The 18,061-nt window shown below is 37.5% G+C and overlaps 2 protein-coding genes across 3 annotated transcripts; both read right to left on the bottom strand.

The window, feature by feature from the left end:
• Positions 1–8,571: 8,571 nt before the first annotated feature.
• LOC112090305 (5'-adenylylsulfate reductase-like 4) lies at positions 8,572–11,024 on the bottom strand. The gene is made up of 4 exons (XM_024161280.1): positions 10,578–11,024; positions 9,782–9,969; positions 9,556–9,680; positions 8,572–9,362 (listed from the first exon to the last, which is right to left on the bottom strand). The coding sequence occupies exons 1-4, from the start codon at positions 10,758–10,760 to the stop codon at positions 8,914–8,916; spliced, it is 945 nt and encodes a 314-aa protein (XP_024017048.1). The 5' UTR covers positions 10,761–11,024; the 3' UTR covers positions 8,572–8,913.
• A 951-nt stretch (positions 11,025–11,975) lies between these two features.
• LOC21386634 lies at positions 11,976–17,701 on the bottom strand. Of its 2 annotated transcripts, XM_024161282.1 has the most exons (6): positions 16,164–17,701; positions 15,565–15,703; positions 15,310–15,475; positions 13,529–15,228; positions 12,583–13,040; positions 11,976–12,467 (listed from the first exon to the last, which is right to left on the bottom strand). In XM_024161282.1, exons 1-5 carry the CDS (start codon positions 17,594–17,596, stop codon positions 12,684–12,686), a joined length of 3,795 nt encoding a protein of 1,264 aa, XP_024017050.1. In that variant the 5' UTR covers positions 17,597–17,701; the 3' UTR covers positions 11,976–12,467; positions 12,583–12,683. The 2 variants fall into 2 exon arrangements, with proteins under 2 accessions (XP_024017050.1, XP_024017049.1); XM_024161281.1 differs by having other exon boundaries at positions 13,529–15,475.
• Between the last annotated feature and the right edge of the window lie 360 nt (positions 17,702–18,061).

Raw genomic sequence — 18,061 nt, 5'->3', positions numbered from 1 at the left:
TCGTGCCAACCCGTTAAAGACCCAATTAATAATCGTGGGGTCCAAACCCATCCATCTTGTGTCGTTTTCGTATCATTTCATTGTGTCGTGTCTGAATTACAGACCCTACCCATGGGTGCCCCAGGGGTGTCTCGGTTGTGCCCGGGCTGGAGGCTTTTTAACAAAGTTTTACATTTTTTGTCAGTTTTTGGCACCATTTTTTGCAGGCAAGCCCAGCAGAATGTAAAGATCGTGTCTGCAAAATTTCATAATTTTTTGACGTCGTTTTTATTTTATTTTAATTTTCAAATATGAAAAATAAGGAAAATCATAAAAAATAGAATATTCATCAAAAAATGGTGTCGCTTGTTGCATTAATTCCTAAAAATCGTATATTAATTTTAGAATGCAAAACATAAATAAAAATGTAAATGTTTGCCCCGGGGGTGTCCCGGGTTTGCCCAGTGGTGCCCCGGGGCTGTCCCGGAGGTGCCCTGGGGGTGTCCGGGGGTGCCCCGGGGTGCCCTGGGGGAGCCCATTTTTTGCAGGCATGCCCAAAAAAATGTAAGGATCGTGTCTATAAAATTTCAGAACAGTTTGACTTAATTTTTATTTTGTTTTTCAAAGACGAAAAATAAGGAAAATCATAGAAAAATAGAATATTAAACGAAAAATGGTATCGTTTGTTGCATTAATTCCTAAAAATCATATATTAATTTTAGAAAGGAAAACATAAATAAAAATGTACATTTTTTACCCATCCCGGCCCCTGGATGTCCCACTACGCGAGCCGAGGGCTTTTTGGTAGCCTTTTACTTTCTTTGTTATTTTTGGTTGCCATTTTTTGTAGGCATGCCCAGAAAAATGTAAGGATCGTATCTGCAAAATTTCAGAACATTTTGACAACATTTTTACTTTCATTTATTTTTCAAAGACGAAAAATAAAGAAAATCATAAAAAATATAATATTCATCAAAAAATAGTGCCGGTTATTGTATTAATTCCTAAAAATCGTATATTAATTTTAGAATATAAAATTTAAATAGAACTATAAATTTTTTACCCATCTCGGCCCCTGGGCGCTCTATTTCCTGAATTTGCCCCGGTGGTGTCCCGGGGGTGTCCCGCGGGTGTCCCGGGGGTGCCCTGGGGTGTCCAGGGGTGCCCCGGCGGCGTCCCGGGGGTGTCCCGGGGTGCCTAGGGGGAGCCCATTTTTTGCAAGCATGCCCAAAAAAATGTAAGGATCGTGTCTGTAAAATTTCAGAACAGTTTGACATCATTTTTATTTTGTTTCTCAAAGACGAAAAATAAGGAAAATCATAGAAAAATAGAATATTAATCAAAAAATGGTATCGTTTCTTGCATTAATTCCTAAAAATCGTATATTAATTTTAAAACCTAAATAAAAATGTAAATTTTTTACCCATCCCGACCCCTGGGTGCCCCACTACGCGGGCCGGGGGCTTTTTGGTTTCTTTGTTATTTTTGGTTGCCATTTTTTTTAGGCATGCCCAGAAAAATGTAAGGATTGTATCTGTAAAATTTCAGAACATTTTGATAAAATTTTTATTTTCATTTATTTTTCTAAGACGAAAAATAAAGAAACTCATAAAAAATATAACATTCATAAAAAAATAGTGCCGTTTATTGTATTAATTCCTAAAAATCGTATATTAATTTTTGAATGTAAAATTTAAATAGAACTATAAATTTTTGACCCATCCAGGCCCCTGGGCGCCCTATTACGCAGCCCGGGCGCTTTTTGACAGCGTTTTATTTTTTTTCTCATTTTTTGGGGCCATTTTTTATAGGCATGCCAAGAAAAATGTAAGGATCATGTCTGTAAAATTTTAGATCTTTTTGACAACTATTTTATTTCATTTTATTTTTCAATGACAAAAAATGAAGAAAATCATAAAAATAGAATATTATTCAAAAAATGGTTTTGTTCGGTGCATTAATTCCTGAAAATCGTATATTAACTTAAGAATGGAAAAGCTAGTTAAAACTGTCAATTTTGACCCATCCCGGCCCCTGGGCGCCCCAGTACGCGGGCCGGGGGCTTTTCGACTGTGTTTTACTTTTTTTGTCATTTTTTGTTGCCATTTTCTGCACGCATGCCCAGAAAAATGTAAAGATCATGTCTGTAAAATTTCAGAACATTTAGACATCATTTTTATTTTATTTTATTTTTCAAAAGTGAAAAGTAAAGAAACTGTTAAAAAATAGAATATTCTTGAAAAAATGGTGCAGCTTGTTTCATTAATTCCTAAAAATTGTATATTAATTTTAGAATGGAAAACATAGATAAAAATGTAAATTTTTGACACATCCCGGCCCCTGGGCGCCCCACTACGCGGGTCGTGAGCTTTTTGACAGCGTTTTACTTTATTTTGTCATTTTCGGTTGCCATTTTTTGTAGGCATGCCTAGAAAGATGTATGGATCGTGTCTGCAAAATTTCAGACCATTTTAACGTCATTTTTATTTTATTTTATTTTTCAAAGATGAAGAACAAAGTAAATCATAAAAAAATATAATATTCATTAAAAAATGGTGCCGCTTGTTGCATTAATTCCTAAAAATCGTATATTAATTTTAGAATGGAAAACATAGATAAGAATGTAAATTTTTTACCAATCCCGGCCCCTGGGTGCCCCGCTACGCAGGCCGGAGTCTCTTTGACAGCGTTTTACTTTTTTTTGTCGTTTTTTGTTTCCCTTTTTTGTCGGCATCCCTAGAAAAATTTAAGGATCGTGTCTGCAAAATTTCAGAACATTTTGACATCATTATTATTTTATTTTATTTTTCAAAGATGAAAAATAAAAAAAATCATAAAAAATGTAATATTCATCAAAAATGGTGTTGTTTATTTTATTAATTCCTAAAATCGTATGTTAATTTCATAATGTAAAATTTAAATAAAACTATAAATTTTTTACTCATCCCAGCCCTTGGGTGCCCTACTACACGGCCTGTGGGCTTTTTGATAGCGTTTTACTTTTTTTATCATTTTCTGGAGCCATTTTTTATAGGCATGCCAAGAAAAATGTAAGGATCGTGCTTGCAAAATTTTAGATCTTTTTGACATCTTTTTTATTTCATTTTATTTTTCAATGACAAAAAATAAAGAAAATCATAAAAATAGAATATTTCTCAAAAAATGGTGCCGCTTGTTGCATTAATTCTTAAAAATTGTATATTAATTTTGGAATGGAAAAGCTAGTTAAAAATGTCAATTTTGACCCATCCCGGCCCCTGGGTGCCCCAGTAAGCAGGTCGGGGGCTTTTTGACAGTGTTTTACATTTTTCATCATTTTTTGTTGCCATTTTCTGTATGCATGCCCAGAAAAATGTAAGAATCGTGTCTGCAAAATTTCAGAACATTTTGACATCATTTTTCTTTTTTTTTTTTTTGAAAAATAAAGAAACTGTTAAAAAATAGAATATTCATGAAAAAATGGTGCCGCTTTTTCCATTAATTCCTAAAAATCGTATATTAATTTTAGAATGCAAAACATAGATAAAAATGTAAATTTTTGACCCATCCCGGCCCCTGGGCGCCCCACTACGCGGGCCGGGGGCTTTTTGACAGCGTTTTACTTTTTTTTGTCATTTTCGGTTGCCTTTTTTTGTAGGCATGCCCAGAAAGGTATATGGATCGTGTCTGCAAAATTTCAGAACATTTTAACGTTATTTTATTTTATTTGTGAAAGACGAAGAACAAAGAAAATCATAAAAAATAAAATATTCATCAAAAAATGGTGCCGCTTGTTGCATTAATTCGTAAAAATCGTATATTAATTTTAGAATGGAAAACATAGGTAAAAATATAAATTTTTGACCAATCCCGGCCCCTAGGCGCCCCACTACGCGGGCCGAGGACTCTTTGATAGCGTTTTACCTTTTTTGTCATTTTTTATTGCCAATTTTTGTAGTCATGCCTAGAAAAATGTAAGGATCGTGTCTGTAAAATTTCTGATCTTTTTATATCTTTTTTATTTTATTTTATTTTTCAATGACAAAAAATAAAGAAAATCATAAAAATAGTATATTCCTAAAAAAAATGGTGCCACTTGTTGCATTAATTCCTAAAAATCGTATATTAATTTTAGAATGCAAAACATAAATAAAAATGTAAATTTTTACCCCGGGGGTGCCCGAGGGTGTCCGGGGGTGCCCCGTGATACAAACCCCGCCAACAAGGTGACGAAACCCGAATCTAAATATGGAATTATGATTTAAGATCTTCAATAATTGATGGAAACCGCGACCCGTTACTTAGCAAAACAAGAACCTTGGTATGGTGAAAACACCACAAACAAGTATGGAAATCCATTTGATAAGTCAAGTTGAACGCCACAAGGAAACCTTGATAAGTTCAGAATAGTTTCTTTAAGAACTCAAGAAGAATATCTCACAATGTGAATAAAAAATCAAAAAATTGTTTTATTAATTGAGTTTCAACCTTAAATAGCCGAAAAAAACATGAAGAGTTTAAAATTGTAAATGTCCTAATCTACCCTTAATGAGGTAGAGCGCCTAAAACAAGATAATTACCTAAAGATAAGATAAAACACGCCTAAAGATAACCCTTAGGGAAGGAATCCGAATTTGAATCTAATTCCTTCCTTAAAAACGCCTATTATGCAATTTAAATGTTTAATCTAAAACTTAAATCTAAAAGATAGAATGATAATGAATTCAAGTCTTCATTCACAATTTTGACTTAATCCTTTGCTGGAAATTACGCCTAGGCCTCTTGGTCTTGCCCTTGCACGTGTATCTTGGAATGTCACGTGAATTTGGCCATGCAATGGCTTAATAGCCGTGTATGTCTGAATGGCTCTCTTTCGGATCAACTTTAATGAATAAACCTAGCCTTTGTTCACCCTCATTAGTGAACACTCTCTCCTCTTGTTGTAGAACTCTCCGGACTAGGTTATTTAATTATTCTTTAAATCTTTTAGGTCGATACCTCGTGACCGAACCAACTCGAACATGAATTGGATCCAAATTATTCATTGTATCTCCGATGTCCTCATCACCCCGGGGGTGTCCCGGGGTGCCTCGCGGGAGCCCACTTTTTGCAGGCATTCCCAAAAAAGTGTAAGAATCGTGTCTGCAAAATTTCAGAACAGTTTGACATCATTTTTATTTTATTTTATTTTTCAAACACAAAAAATCAAGAAAATCATAAAAAATAGAATATCAATCAAAAAGTAATACCGCTTGTTGTATTAATTCCAAAAAATCATATATTAATTTTAGAATGGAAAACATAAATAAAAATGTAAATTTTTGACCCATCACGGCCCCTGTGCGCCCCACTACGTGGGCCGGGGGCTTTTTGACAGCGTTTTATTTTTTTTTTTGTCATTTTTGGTTGCCATTTTTTGTAGGCATCCCTAGAAAAATGTAAGGATCGTGTCTACAAAATTTCAGAATATTTTTACATCATTATTATTTTATTTTATTCTTCAAAGACGAAAAATAAAGAAAATCATAAAAAATAGAATATTCATAAAAAAAAATGGTGCCGCTCGTTGCATTAATTCGTAAAAATAGTATATTAATTTTAGAATGGAAAACATAGATAAAAATGTAAATTTTTGACCCATCCCGGCCCCTGGGCGCCCCACTACGCAGGCCGGGGGCTTTTTGACAGCGTTTTAATTTCTTTTTTGTCATTTTTTATTGCCATTTTTTGTAGGAATGCCTAGAAAAATGTAAGGATCGCGTCTACAAAATTTTAGAACATTTTGACATCATTTTTGTTTTATTTTATTTTTTAAAGATGAAAAATAAAGAAAATCATAAAAAATAGAATATTCATCAAAAAATGGTGCCGCTTGTTGCATTAATTCCTAAAAATCGTATATTAATTTCAGAATGGAAAATATAGATAAAAATGTAAATTTTTTACCAATCCCAGCCCCTGGGCGCCCGACTATGTGGGCCGAGGGCTTTTTGACAGTGTTTTACTTTTTTATCATTTTTGGTTGTCTTTTATTGTAGGCATGCCCAGAAAAATGTAAGGATCATGTCCGCAAAATTTTAGAACACTTTGACATCATTTTTATTTTATTTTATTTTTCAAACATGAAAAATAAAAAAATCATAAAAAATAGAATATTCATCAAACAATGGTGCCGCTTGATGCGTTAATTCCTCAAATTCGTGTGTTAATTTTAGAATGTAAAACATAAACAAAAGTATAAATTTTTGACCCATTCCGACCCCAGGGTGCCCCACTACCTAGGCCGGGGGCTTTTTGACAACGCTTTACTATTTGTGTCAGTTTTTTGGGCCATTTTTTGCATGAAAGCCCAGAAAAATGTAAGGATCGTGCCAGCAAAATTTCATAATTTTTTTGACGTCATTTTTATTTTATTTTATTTTCAAATACGAAAAAGAAGGAAAATCATAGAAAATAGAATATTCATCAAAAAATGGTGTCGCTTGTTGCATTAATTCCTAAAAATCGTATATTAATTTTAGAATGCAAAACATAAATAAAAATGTAAATTTTTGCCCCGGGGGTGCCCTGGGGGTGCCCCGGGGGTGTCCCGCGGGTGTCCCAGGGGTGCCCCAGTGGTGTCCGGAAGAGCCCCGGCGGTGCCCTGGGGATGCCCCGGGGGAGTCCCGGGGTTCCCCAAGGGAGCCCGTTTTTTGCAGGCATGCCCAAAAAAATGTAAGGATCGTGCCTGTAAAATTTCAAAACAGTTTAACATCATTTTTAATTTATTTTTAAAAAATGAAAAATAAAGAAAATCATAAAAAATAGAATATTAATCAAAAAATGGTACCATTTATTGTATTAGTTCCTAAAAATCATATATTAATTTTAGAATGGAAAACATAAATAAAAATGTAAATTTTTTACATATCCCGGCCCCTGGCGCCCTACTACGCGGGCCGGGGACTTTTTGACCGCGTTTTACTTTTTTGTCATTTTTATTTTCCATTTTTTGTAGGCATGCCTAGAAAAATGTAAGGGTCGTGTCTGCAAAATTTCAGAACATTTTGACATCATTTTTATTTTTATTTTATTTTTCAATGACAAAAAATTAAGAAAATCATAAAAAGTAGAATATTCATCAAAAAAATTTGCCGCTTGTTGCATTAATTCCTAAAAATCATATATTAATTTTAGAATGAAAAACATAGATAAAAATGTAAATTTTGACCCATCTGGGCCCCTGGGCGCCCCACTGCGCGGGCCGGGGGCTTTTTGATAGCGTTTTACTTTTTTGTCATTTTTTGTAGGCATGCCTAGAAAAATGTAAAGATCGTGTCTGCAAAATTTCAAAACATTTTGACATCATTTTTATTTTATTTTATTTTTCAAAGACGAAAAATAAAGAAAATCATAAAAAAATAGAATATTGTTAAAAAAGTGGTGTCGTTTGTTGTATTAATTCCTAAAAATCGTATATTAATTTTAGAATGTCAAATTTGAATAAAAATATAAATTTTTTACCCATCCTGGCCCTTGAGCACCCCATTATGCGGCTTGGGGGCATTTTGACAGTGTTTTACTTTTGTTTGTCATTTTCTGGGCCCATTTTTTGTAGCCATGCCTAGAAAGATGTAAGGATCATGTCTGCAAAATTTCAAATCTTTTTGACATCATTTTTATTTCATTTTGTTTTTCAAAGATGAAAAATAAAGAAAATCATAAAAAATAGAATATTCCTTAAAAAATGGTGCCGCTTGATGCAGTAATTCCTAAAAATCGCATATTAATTTTAGAATGCAAAACATAAAGAAAAGTATAAATTTTTTACCCATCCCGGCCCCTAGGCGCCTCACTACCTGGGCCGTGGGCTTTTTGACAGCGTTTTACTTTTTTTGTCAGTTTTTGGTGCCATTTTTTGTTGACAAGCCCAGAAAAATGTAAGGATCGTGTCTGCAAAATTTCATAATCTTTTGACGTCGTTTTTATTTTATTTTATTTTTTAAATATGAAAAATAAAGAAAATCATAAAAAAATAGAATATTCATAAAAAAAAATAGTGCCGCTTGTTGCATTAATTCCTAAAAATAGTATATTAATTTTGAAATGTAAAATATAAATAAAAAGGTAAATTTTTGCCCCGGGGATGTCCCGGGGGTCTCCCGGGGCACCACACCCCCGGGGGTGTCCCGGGGCACCCCGGTGGTGTTTTTTGCTAGAAAGTAAAGATTGCACATCGCCTTTCACACCAAAGTGGCAAATAATCTGATAATATTCTGACCACAAGGAGCAAGTATTATCAGCATTCCGAATAAGGACGGACTTCACTGTTATACTCCTTCGGAAAAGCCATGCTTTTAAGAACAAGGGTTATTAGTATCAAATACAATTGATTTACAATGTTATAATCAGTACCAGACACTTAAAATTGATAGCGCATAGCTTATAAATTAAACCAAATAGAAGCTGATTGGTTCACATAATTTGATACCGAAATTCGCTATAAATGTTGGTGCAATTACTCAACCAGGTTTTCTTTTGATCAAATAAAAGTTTTCAAAATTTCAATATAAAACTTATAAAAACATATAGCATCCGCAGTCCAATGAATATGCATAGGCGAATATGATGACATATCTTCGTAACGTTGTCTTGACGAGAAACCAAACGTTCTTGGTCACAAATATGTAGGTTACACTAATCATTATTGACCTATTCAAGAATTCGGTGCCAAAGCAATTTGAATGACAAGTATATCGTAACCTGTTAACCATATAAACAAACGAAAAATGAATTACTACAGCATCAAGATTTAGTTTACATATTCATCTTCATTGTATGACGTTGAACCCCCCCAAAAATTAAACCCTACTCAAGAGCTTCTGAGAGAATTTTCTTGAACGAAACCTTCTGGTACATGCTCTGCTGCTGGACTATTCATGGGCAACCGAGATCTGTCCGAAAGTACCAAGAAAGTCAGTGGCACTCATTCATACACCGGCTAGTGCTTGCATCGCCAATTGAAACAGTGGCAAGTGACTTGGAAGCCCATGCTTTGGCATTCATTGCTCCTCCCTGCAAGTTGCTCCTCTTGCAAGGCTCCTTTAATGAATTTGACAACTGTACTGCTCGTTTGAGATAGGCCATAGGATGCTCCAACAATGAGCCAAATCTCATGTTTCGGATGTACCTTCTCCATGCACATCGAACAAATAAAAGCAGTGAAGGAAAAATCAGGTGCAGCAATCTCAAAACCACAAATGCGGTGGCTAGCGCCAAATATGTTTCCTGACGAAGCAGGTTCTCTGGAGACCTAGCCCAAGAAAAGGGGCAGCTTTCCTGCTCAGCACTACCATGCTTCTCATGAGTTGGCGGGCTTCCAATATTGTCCAGTGAAATTTGATCAAGTGACGCAGTCTTAATGCCTACATCCAAGAACCATGTTAAATAGATATCACTTTAAAACTAGAATATCACGTAAGAAAAATGATTAATACTAAATTGTTACACACGATAACACGGATCCATAAAGAAAAAGAACCCAACAATTTTGTAGTCACTAGTCAGTAGTTGAGGCCTGAGGGTTTTCTTTCCAGAGTGTCCACCCTTGAGTCTTACCAGTAACATCACCATAGAAAGCAATGAGAGAACCAGGGGTTCGCGAGCCATGATATCGAACACGCATAGTAGAATTCAAAATGAAAAGAGTAGGAAATCCATGAACTCCATACTTTGAGAGAATCCTGCAAAAGTCCAACTTTATTCTCAACAACCAGAAAAGATAGCACTCAGATAACCCAAAGATATATTATGCAAGTAATTTGTGCATATTTCATTTGCAAACCTTGGCCTAATCGCCGATTCTTGAATTGCAAAATGTGGGATGGAAGGATATAGAGAAGACAGGATGGAGAAGGTTGGCCTAAATGTCCTGGAGAAAGGGCACCAAGATGCGTAGAAGAGCACGGCCACATAATCATAACTATTCTTGTGAACCATGTTTAGTGCCCTTTGCAATGAAACCTCATCTCCCTTCAAGTAATCCAAAGGAAATTCCATTATATTATCACACTTGTGCAATACTCAACGTCAACAAAGCATTACTGAGTTTAAATGCTAAACTACGGTTTCTCAATAGCAAGCCATGCTGCCATTTTATTTGCTATGTTACATTGGTCATCATTTAAATCAACTCTTTTCCACTAATAAGGAAAAGAATTTGAAAAACACTTCTTTTGAAGATACGACCAGATAAATGTTGCATTCAAATGCAAAGACAGCACTTTTTCCACCTTACTAGTGTAAAAAACTATCCTTTATAACTAATACATAATAGGCATTACCTAATCCTGCCGTTTGAAAAATCATTCTTGCAATAATCGAGGAAAATAAAAAAAAAAACCTCCATTGGAGCATCGAAATGGGAAATAGATCACAAACCAGTTCATTTTTCCCAAACACAGTTCAATTTTATTACCCAACGAAAAGAAGGAATAACAATTTCGTACATTTCAAACTTCACCCGCAAAAGATTCCCCGAATTCCAAAATTTCAACCCTGCCTCCGAAAGGATATCGTACCACAGACGAAGGAAAACACCAAAACAAAAACCAAGAGATATGAAAGAGAGACGTTGGTACCTCGATAACGCCATTGAAAGCAAAGGATCGAGAATCGCCGTACAAAGAACAAATCCCCTCTGGGAACCCGAAGATCGAGTAGATGAGGGAGTGCGGAGAGCAAATATTGGGTTCAGCGGCGGAGTTTAGGCTCTGCCATAGAAGCAGCGTGAAGATCCCGCTTATCCAAACCCTAACCCCCATTAAGATCCCACGAAGCTCCAAGATTACCCACCCCACCGGCTCTCCCACCGAACCTAACCCTAAAAAGCGAAATCGAAATTGAAATTGAAATTGAAATTGAAATTGGAAAGAAAACCCTAGGGCTAGGATATATCAGAGCAGTGGAGAGGAAAGGAGTGGGAAAGAGAGGGTGGAAGTGATGGTGGGGGTGGTGGTGTTGGGAGGCCGGTTCATTCTAAAGCTTCGAGGTTCTCTTCCTTTGGATTGGAGGAGAGAGAAAAAAGAGAGTGTTTTTGTTTGTCGTGTTTTTTTTATTAAAGGCGCTCCAATCTGATTGGCCACTAAGTATATTATCATTATTATTATTATTATTATTTGCTTTTAAAAAAAAATTATATAAGTAGACATTATTGCTAATTAGAATTTAGAAACGTTCTTTAGGCTAATAAAGATGGAAGTTTTGCTGGAATACTAGAAATGGAGATCCTATACCGATTGTCTTTCCCCTCTTCCCCTTACTGATTTGGGGATGGATTTGGTTATTGATTGAAGTTTGGAATTAGTTTTTAGTCAGAACTCAGACATATATGTTTACAGGTTTTTCTTTTAAGCTAAAAAAATAAAAAATAAAAATAAAAATAAAAAGAATATTCAGCTACTTTTGTTTTCTTTTGGCTATTACCGACAAGGCGACACTATTCTCCTTTTTTTTGCTTGAAAAGGTCCCGACTCCTGAATTGATAATGGGTTATGTATCTCCCAATTTTGGAGAAATTTCAAACAATTTGAATTGTACTGGAAGGTTTCAATGTTTAAAAGGAAGGATATTGACATCCTCAATATATATATATATATATATATATATTTTTTTTTTTCATTTATATTTAGATATTTCATATATATAATATATATTGCTGGGAAAGGATTCATCCACAAAATATATTATCCAGAGATAAATGTTGTCTTCTCTGTTTTGAGGATAAACATGCCAATGGTTTTTCCACTAAAAGCAAATTGAGGTCAAAGTGGAAACCGTGAGGTACTTAAAGCTTCATTGCCATCTTAATTGATTTTCAGGAGATTTTACTGCGGAATATTGGATATAAACAAATAAATGAGCATTTTGAGTGCGAATGTGTAGTTTGTATACTCAAGAAATAAATAAACAAATGAATAAAAAGGAACCCTAGGAGGAGGAGGAGAAAGAAGTAGAGAGAGAGAGCAGGAACAGAAAGGCAAAATTTTGGGTAGCTAGCAGCTTTTAACAAATGATATCCACAAGTCATTCATTTTCATTTTTCAAATTTCCGTGAATGAAAAATAACATCTAATCTTTCAAGATACAGGTTACAACACGCGATGAGTGGTTAAGGAATAATCTACATTTGGCCAAACTAACTCTATTTCAGGCACTGCACAAAATGATTTGTTTGAAATGCTTCAGTAGGGACTAGAGAGCAGAAAAAGGTCAAAAGAACCGCCTACCACCATTTCGATTCCTTCTCCCCGCCGGGAAAAAATGGGTCAACCAAAATAATACAGAACAAAAACGAGAACTACCTAAATCAGTTGTCAGTGATGAAACAATCCTTTGGACCTAAGAGGAGAGAAGGAAAAAGATAGAACGGCGCAATAAGTCACCTTCAAAAAAGAGCGAAATCAGCGTTTTCGCAGATGACCTGAACCATCAACAAATTGCTGCATCTTCAGAACAGCGCCCACTTATATCTGGAAAAGACATCATTTATCAGAATATCAACATCTCAAGGAGCTTGACCATATAAAAAAAATTGAGAAATATAAAAGCACTTTCTTCATAAAGAGAGTCACGATGCCATATTACCTGGCCTTAGATGTTATATTTGGCGAGAAGTTGCGTATGTATAACAATCAAGTCATCATTGGAGGCTTGGTAGACTTGGCACTAATCGGAAGTAGATTGAATTAGCCTGAGAATTTGCCCTGGCAGGTTGCACACATAAGACCCACTGAACCTGATTTTGTTTCAGAGCTAACACCCTGATGATAAAACTCCTTTCTGCACCAGATGCAGATAGTAACAGTCTGATTCTCGGCGGCCACTTTTGGAAACAATGTTAATGATTCATTTGTAAGCCAAAACGAAGGATCAAAGCCTTGTTTGATTTCTGCATGCGACAAGCACTTTGATTCATTTGAATTCAAGGTTCCTTGCGCAGTCAGAAAATCATACTGCGACTGTTTGGTGCTGCCCAATCCCAGCCCTTCAAAACCTGATATGCCTTCGAACCTTTCATTAACATTAAGATCACCATAGGCATCCTGCTCATAAGAATAGAACTGTGAAATAAACCTCTGGACAAATAGAACATACCAGAATCCTGATGGCTTGTATTCTAGTTCTAATCAAAATAATTTATGCGAGATAATGAGAGGGATAACGATGGTCGATGAATATCGACAACTTGCATAAAAGTTATGAGAAAACAATCTAAATTTCCGGGAAAATATATCGAATTATATAAATCTGATAGAAAAGATGGTAACGGCATCTTGCAAAAAATGGTTTTAATGGCAAAACAAATTCTTAAAACACAAATCGTATGCAAAAAAAGGAAAAGAGAAAAAAGATTATGGGACCATATATATCAAAAAGATACCCTTGTATGAGTTTAAACACCAAAACAGGATTTAGTCAACTCATAAAACTCATCTAGCTCCAGAAGATTCTAATTCCATAAATATTAAACACCCTCCAAACCCCCCCTCCTCTTTTTTCTCTTATTCGCTTCAATATTAAGGTTTCATACCTTCTCTGACATTATATTGAAGTTTGCAAAACAGCCAGACAATTGCATTGGAGCAGATGAAGTATCAACTAATCTGCTCGGCTGGAAATTTTGTTCATCAGTTCCCCAGATAAGCTCAGGCGTGAAATCCCCATAAGTTTGTGAATTATTTACAGAACCAGTCATCAGCTCATTGTTCCTAGTCTTGTTCGTATCCTCTTGCTTAGGCTGCTCCCAAAGTGCGTTAGTGGAAGCCCTCTTCATATCATCAGGAACGTGTATTAAACCAATATCAGAACATCTTTTCAGCTTAAGCTCCTCCACTTTTCTTCTATAAATACCAGATAAATTATTTGTGTTAGGAAATGTCTGGCCACTCCTTGAAATAACAGGGGAAGAACCTTCAGAACTGCTACCCTTTATAGTGGTTTTACCAGCATTGGTGTCCGTTCCTGTGTCAATACTGTCAAAAGCATGCAATACCTCATTATTCCAAAAGCTCTTCATCTCCTTGCTTCCGGATTCCTCCAATGAGCTTGAGAATATATCATTCACACTATCTATAAAGTTGCAGCTTTGAGAATAATTAGATTGGCCAAGCACATGAAAATCCAAAGAACCTTCATCCTGTTGAACTTCTTCCATTTGCCTATCGGTCGCCGAACTATCTCTCAAAGCATATTTACTTTCACATGAAGATGAAACATGGGAACCTCCAACATTTCCTACCTGCTCCATGCAAGAGACAGGATTTGCATGCGTTCCAGTGTCCTTGCCACCAAAAGCAACACTAAATTCGCTGCTGCCCTTGCAGATTCTTATATCATCGACTTTGCTCATATCAACTGCAACAAAAGAAGACTTATTCCCATTATCATCATCATCAAATGAAGTAAATACATTGCTTTCAAAACCTCTATCATCCCAGGGTTCCTCCATCTTAAAGTTAGGAATATCTGAATCAATCTCGGTAATGAAATTTTGCTCATTTGAAGGAGGAACACGTAAAGACCTCCCTGAACTTCTATCAAGCTCGGTTCTATTCACAGCCTCTACATCTGATGTAATGCGATTACTGCCGGAACTAATTATCTTCTTATTCATAAATTTGGACTCATACAAAGTGCTAGAAGAAACATTGTTAGCATCATTGCTGACAAGACATGATCTTTCATCAATAGATGAACTACATAAACCAAGTTCAGAACTTCTGTCACGATCAGAGCCCATCATTACGTAAGTCAAAGACCTATTCACATCCTTTACAGGATCACATTCTTCCCCAATCCCACTCCCGCAATGACTAGATGTTGACTCATCATTCCTATCTTCCACTCTCCTAGTAGATTGGTGAGCAGCAGGACTACATATCTTTTCGTCACTACTCGAAGCTGGTAAACCGGTTCCAGGTTCAACGTCTATTTTGAGCTCCTCCACTGATGAGCTACTAGGAGCGCACGTGACCATACTCGTACCATCAGAAAATTGAAAACTATTTCCGTTCTTCTTGTTAGAAGAAGCAATTTCACCAACTTCAATGACCTCATCGAGTTCCCCCAACTCATTTTTATTAGTCATGATGCAAACTTTACCTAGCTTCTCACAAAATTCCTGACAATTTTCATCGTTGCTTCCAATTTTAACTTTCTCTGCATGAGAAAAGAGAACAACTCCACCACTTTCTCCATCTATACGAGTTGCAGTATCTGCTCTCTGCCTGTCTGTACAAGATTCAGAGAGAGTATCAGCTCTTAATTTGCCACGAAGGGAACCAAAACTCACTTCGTCATTAGCTTCCAAACCTGAAGGCTTTTCCTCATTGGCCCCAATTTGACCTTTGTCTAGATTCCTTGTTTCCAAGAGGATGGCCTGCTCTTCATGATCAGTTGACACAAAGGTAATTGGCACTCTTGAGCAGCTTACAGGCACATCGGTATTCTTAGCATCTTCAAAAAAAAGATTTGCATCCTGTTCCATACGTATGAATTTAAAATCATAAAAAATAAAATAAAATAAAATTCTTAGAACAGCTGGAAAGATATTGTATTACTACTTACGTAGGACCCCACTTTATTAGCAATCTGAACATTGCCATCAGCAAGACCAGGATTTGACTGGCCTGCGTCCTGGACTCCACAAGAGGCAAGCAAATAGGAAGAAGCTTCCTTGCATGAGAGAAACTGCTGCCCATTAGGGCTGGATAATACCGGATTAGGGAAATTTGCATAAATTGTAAGAACTAAACTAGCATTAAGGTGGAAAACCAACAACCATCCTATCAACCATACACCTATCACAATTTTAGATTAGGTTATAAACTAGAAAACATGAATAAGAAGCCGAATCATGATATATCTGACAGAAAAACTTATGTTAAAATTTTGAGAGCATTGCTTTATTTGAAATTCCGTACCAAAAAAAGTTGTTTGACATGTCAAAATAATGGTCATTTTCTTGTCTACGATAGTGATTAAGTACAGAGAAAGTAAATTATCAGAAATCACACAACTGTTAGCATTACTTTTAGGAATCTCTTGATTTCTCTTTTCCTACCATCATGAGCTATATTTACCAGTAAAACTTCATACTTTACACCCAGCCCAAACAATGTACACAAAATCAATACAAAATGGAGATAGCAAGAGTTAGGAGAAACCTAAGGTATCGTCTACAAAACAACGACGCATGGCCTTCTCTTCTCTTGAGAGATATCTGTATCTTCCAACCCCTCGGTAGTGTGTCACTGAGCTCGCTCGCTGGCACGATCTTCTTCTTCCTCCTCCAGCTCCCCCATTCCCCCTCCAGCCCTCCCAAGAATCCTAATAGCTCCGCCTCCGTCCTCATCCCTTCCGTCTTCTGCCTCAACTCCGCGCTGAACGGATCCTCCGAATGCCCCAACGCAACCAAATCCACAACACACCCATTCCTGTTCACATTCACTAACTCCTCTTTCTTCTCCACTCTTTCCTTCGCATCATCAAAGAATGTACCGGCCTTATCATCACCCTTTACAACACGAACATAGCGGGTCTCATTCTTACGCGGCCGCCCTCGCTTGCGCTTCACCTGGCCACCGCTGCTGGCTATGTCTGTCGCAGATGAAACCGGTACGGAAACAATTTTGGCCAAAGAATCGTTAGGGACCGCATTGGACGAAACCGGAACGGGAATGCAGCCTGTAACATTACAGCACAAGACCGTATCTCGATTCTTTCTTGGACGCCCTGGCTTCAGTTTCTTGGCATCATCAAAAAACGGCGAATTGAACGAAACTGGAATGGGAACAACGTCTTTTGCCGAATCATACGAGACTGCATTCAACGGAACCGGCACAGAGATAATGTCCATCGCGGAACGATGAAATGCGGCATTGGACGAAATAGGAACCGATACCATACCTGCAACACTTCTCCCTGTCTCCGTAATCGTATTCTTCCGCGGACGACCTCGCTTGTGCTTCACAGAACCGACGGAAAAGGCGGAATTGGACGAAACCGGAGCGGGAGCAACTTCTCCGACGGAACCGTACGAAACCGGCAGAGGATTCTCCCAATTGAGCGTCCCAAGGCCTTCGGTCGCGTTCTTGCGAGGCCGCCCTCGCTTCCGTTTCTCGGGAGCGGAATTCGGGAGGACGACATGGATGGGGACATTCCGCACGGCGACGCTGCTGGAAGGCTCGTGAGCGGCATCATTGTAATGGACGCGAATCGGGACGAGTTCGTCGTTGGTTCCGGAGGAGAAGAGCTGCTTGAGCAGGGCGATGACCTGGAAGCTCTCTTGAGCAAGGGGCTCGGGGGTTTGGCGGGCGGAGGAGGAGGGGAATTGGGAGTTGCGAGGGGCGAGGCGGAGGCGGGAGTAGGTCTGCTTGCGGCTGCCGGCGGATTCGTTGAAGACGGAGCGGTCGATTTTGGGGATCAAGACGTCGTCGTCGCAGCGGCCGAGGGGTTGGGAGGAGGAGGAGAGGGAGAGGGAGAAGAGGTCCGATTGGGAGAGAAGGCGGAGGTCGACGAGGGGGAGGGAGTCCGGGCGGAGGAGGCAGTGGTGGTCGGAGGGGTAGGGGGAGGAGTCCACGCCGGCGGCGGAGGCCATGGCATGGGGCTGAGGGGGAACCGGAGAGAAGAGTGAGATTATTATATTTGTATTATTAAATTAAATTGATATCTGACTTGGGTTCGAGATTGGTTTCGAGAGCGGAAACCAAGTGGGGCGGAGTGGTCTGATTGGTGGTGTTCCCTTATTTGTCCTTGACAGTATGCAGATTGGGAGAGATTAACTCGAGAGTCGTTGACAATTTGGTACCTTTAGCCCAGCCCATTTTGACTAGGCTATCCTCCCCATTTTTTAACTTTTCAAATGGGTTGGGTTGTTCTGACGCGGACCAACTAGAAAGCCCACTCTTGTCATTTTTTGGATGAAAAAATAAAAAACTTTATTCACAAGCTGGACTTTTAACCTTTATTTTTAATAATATCTTTTTATTAGTATAATTATTTAATTAAAAATATTATGAATCAAGAATAAAAGATAAAAATATTGACTCATGTACTTTTAAAG

The sequence above is a fragment of the Morus notabilis genome, unplaced genomic scaffold (genome assembly GCF_000414095.1).
Source record: "Morus notabilis unplaced genomic scaffold, ASM41409v2 Scaffold1842, whole genome shotgun sequence".
Lineage (NCBI taxonomy): Eukaryota > Viridiplantae > Streptophyta > Magnoliopsida > Rosales > Moraceae > Morus > Morus notabilis.
The sequence above is the reverse complement of the archived record's forward strand: the minus strand, read 5'-3'. Positions and strand labels throughout refer to the sequence as shown.

Excerpts from the sequence above, each read along its gene's own strand:
- LOC112090305 (XM_024161280.1), bottom strand. The coding sequence starts at position 10,760 with ATGGGGGTTAGGGTTTGGATAAGCGGGATCTTCACGCTGCTTCTATGG. Across the intron at positions 9,970-10,577 it reads CTTTCAATGGCGTTATCGAG|GGAGATGAGGTTTCATTGCA; the intron begins GTACCAACGTCT and ends GATTACTTGAAG. Across the intron at positions 9,363-9,555 it reads TTTCTATGGTGATGTTACTG|GCATTAAGACTGCGTCACTT; the intron begins GTAAGACTCAAG and ends TCTTGGATGTAG.
- LOC21386634 (XM_024161281.1), bottom strand. The coding sequence starts at position 17,596 with ATGGCCTCCGCCGCCGGCGTGGACTCCTCCCCCTACCCCTCCGACCAC. Across the intron at positions 15,476-15,564 it reads CTAATAAAGTGGGGTCCTAC|GATGCAAATCTTTTTTTTGA; the intron begins GTAAGTAGTAAT and ends CGTATGGAACAG. Across the intron at positions 13,041-13,528 it reads TCAATATAATGTCAGAGAAG|GATGCCTATGGTGATCTTAA; the intron begins GTATGAAACCTT and ends TCTTATGAGCAG.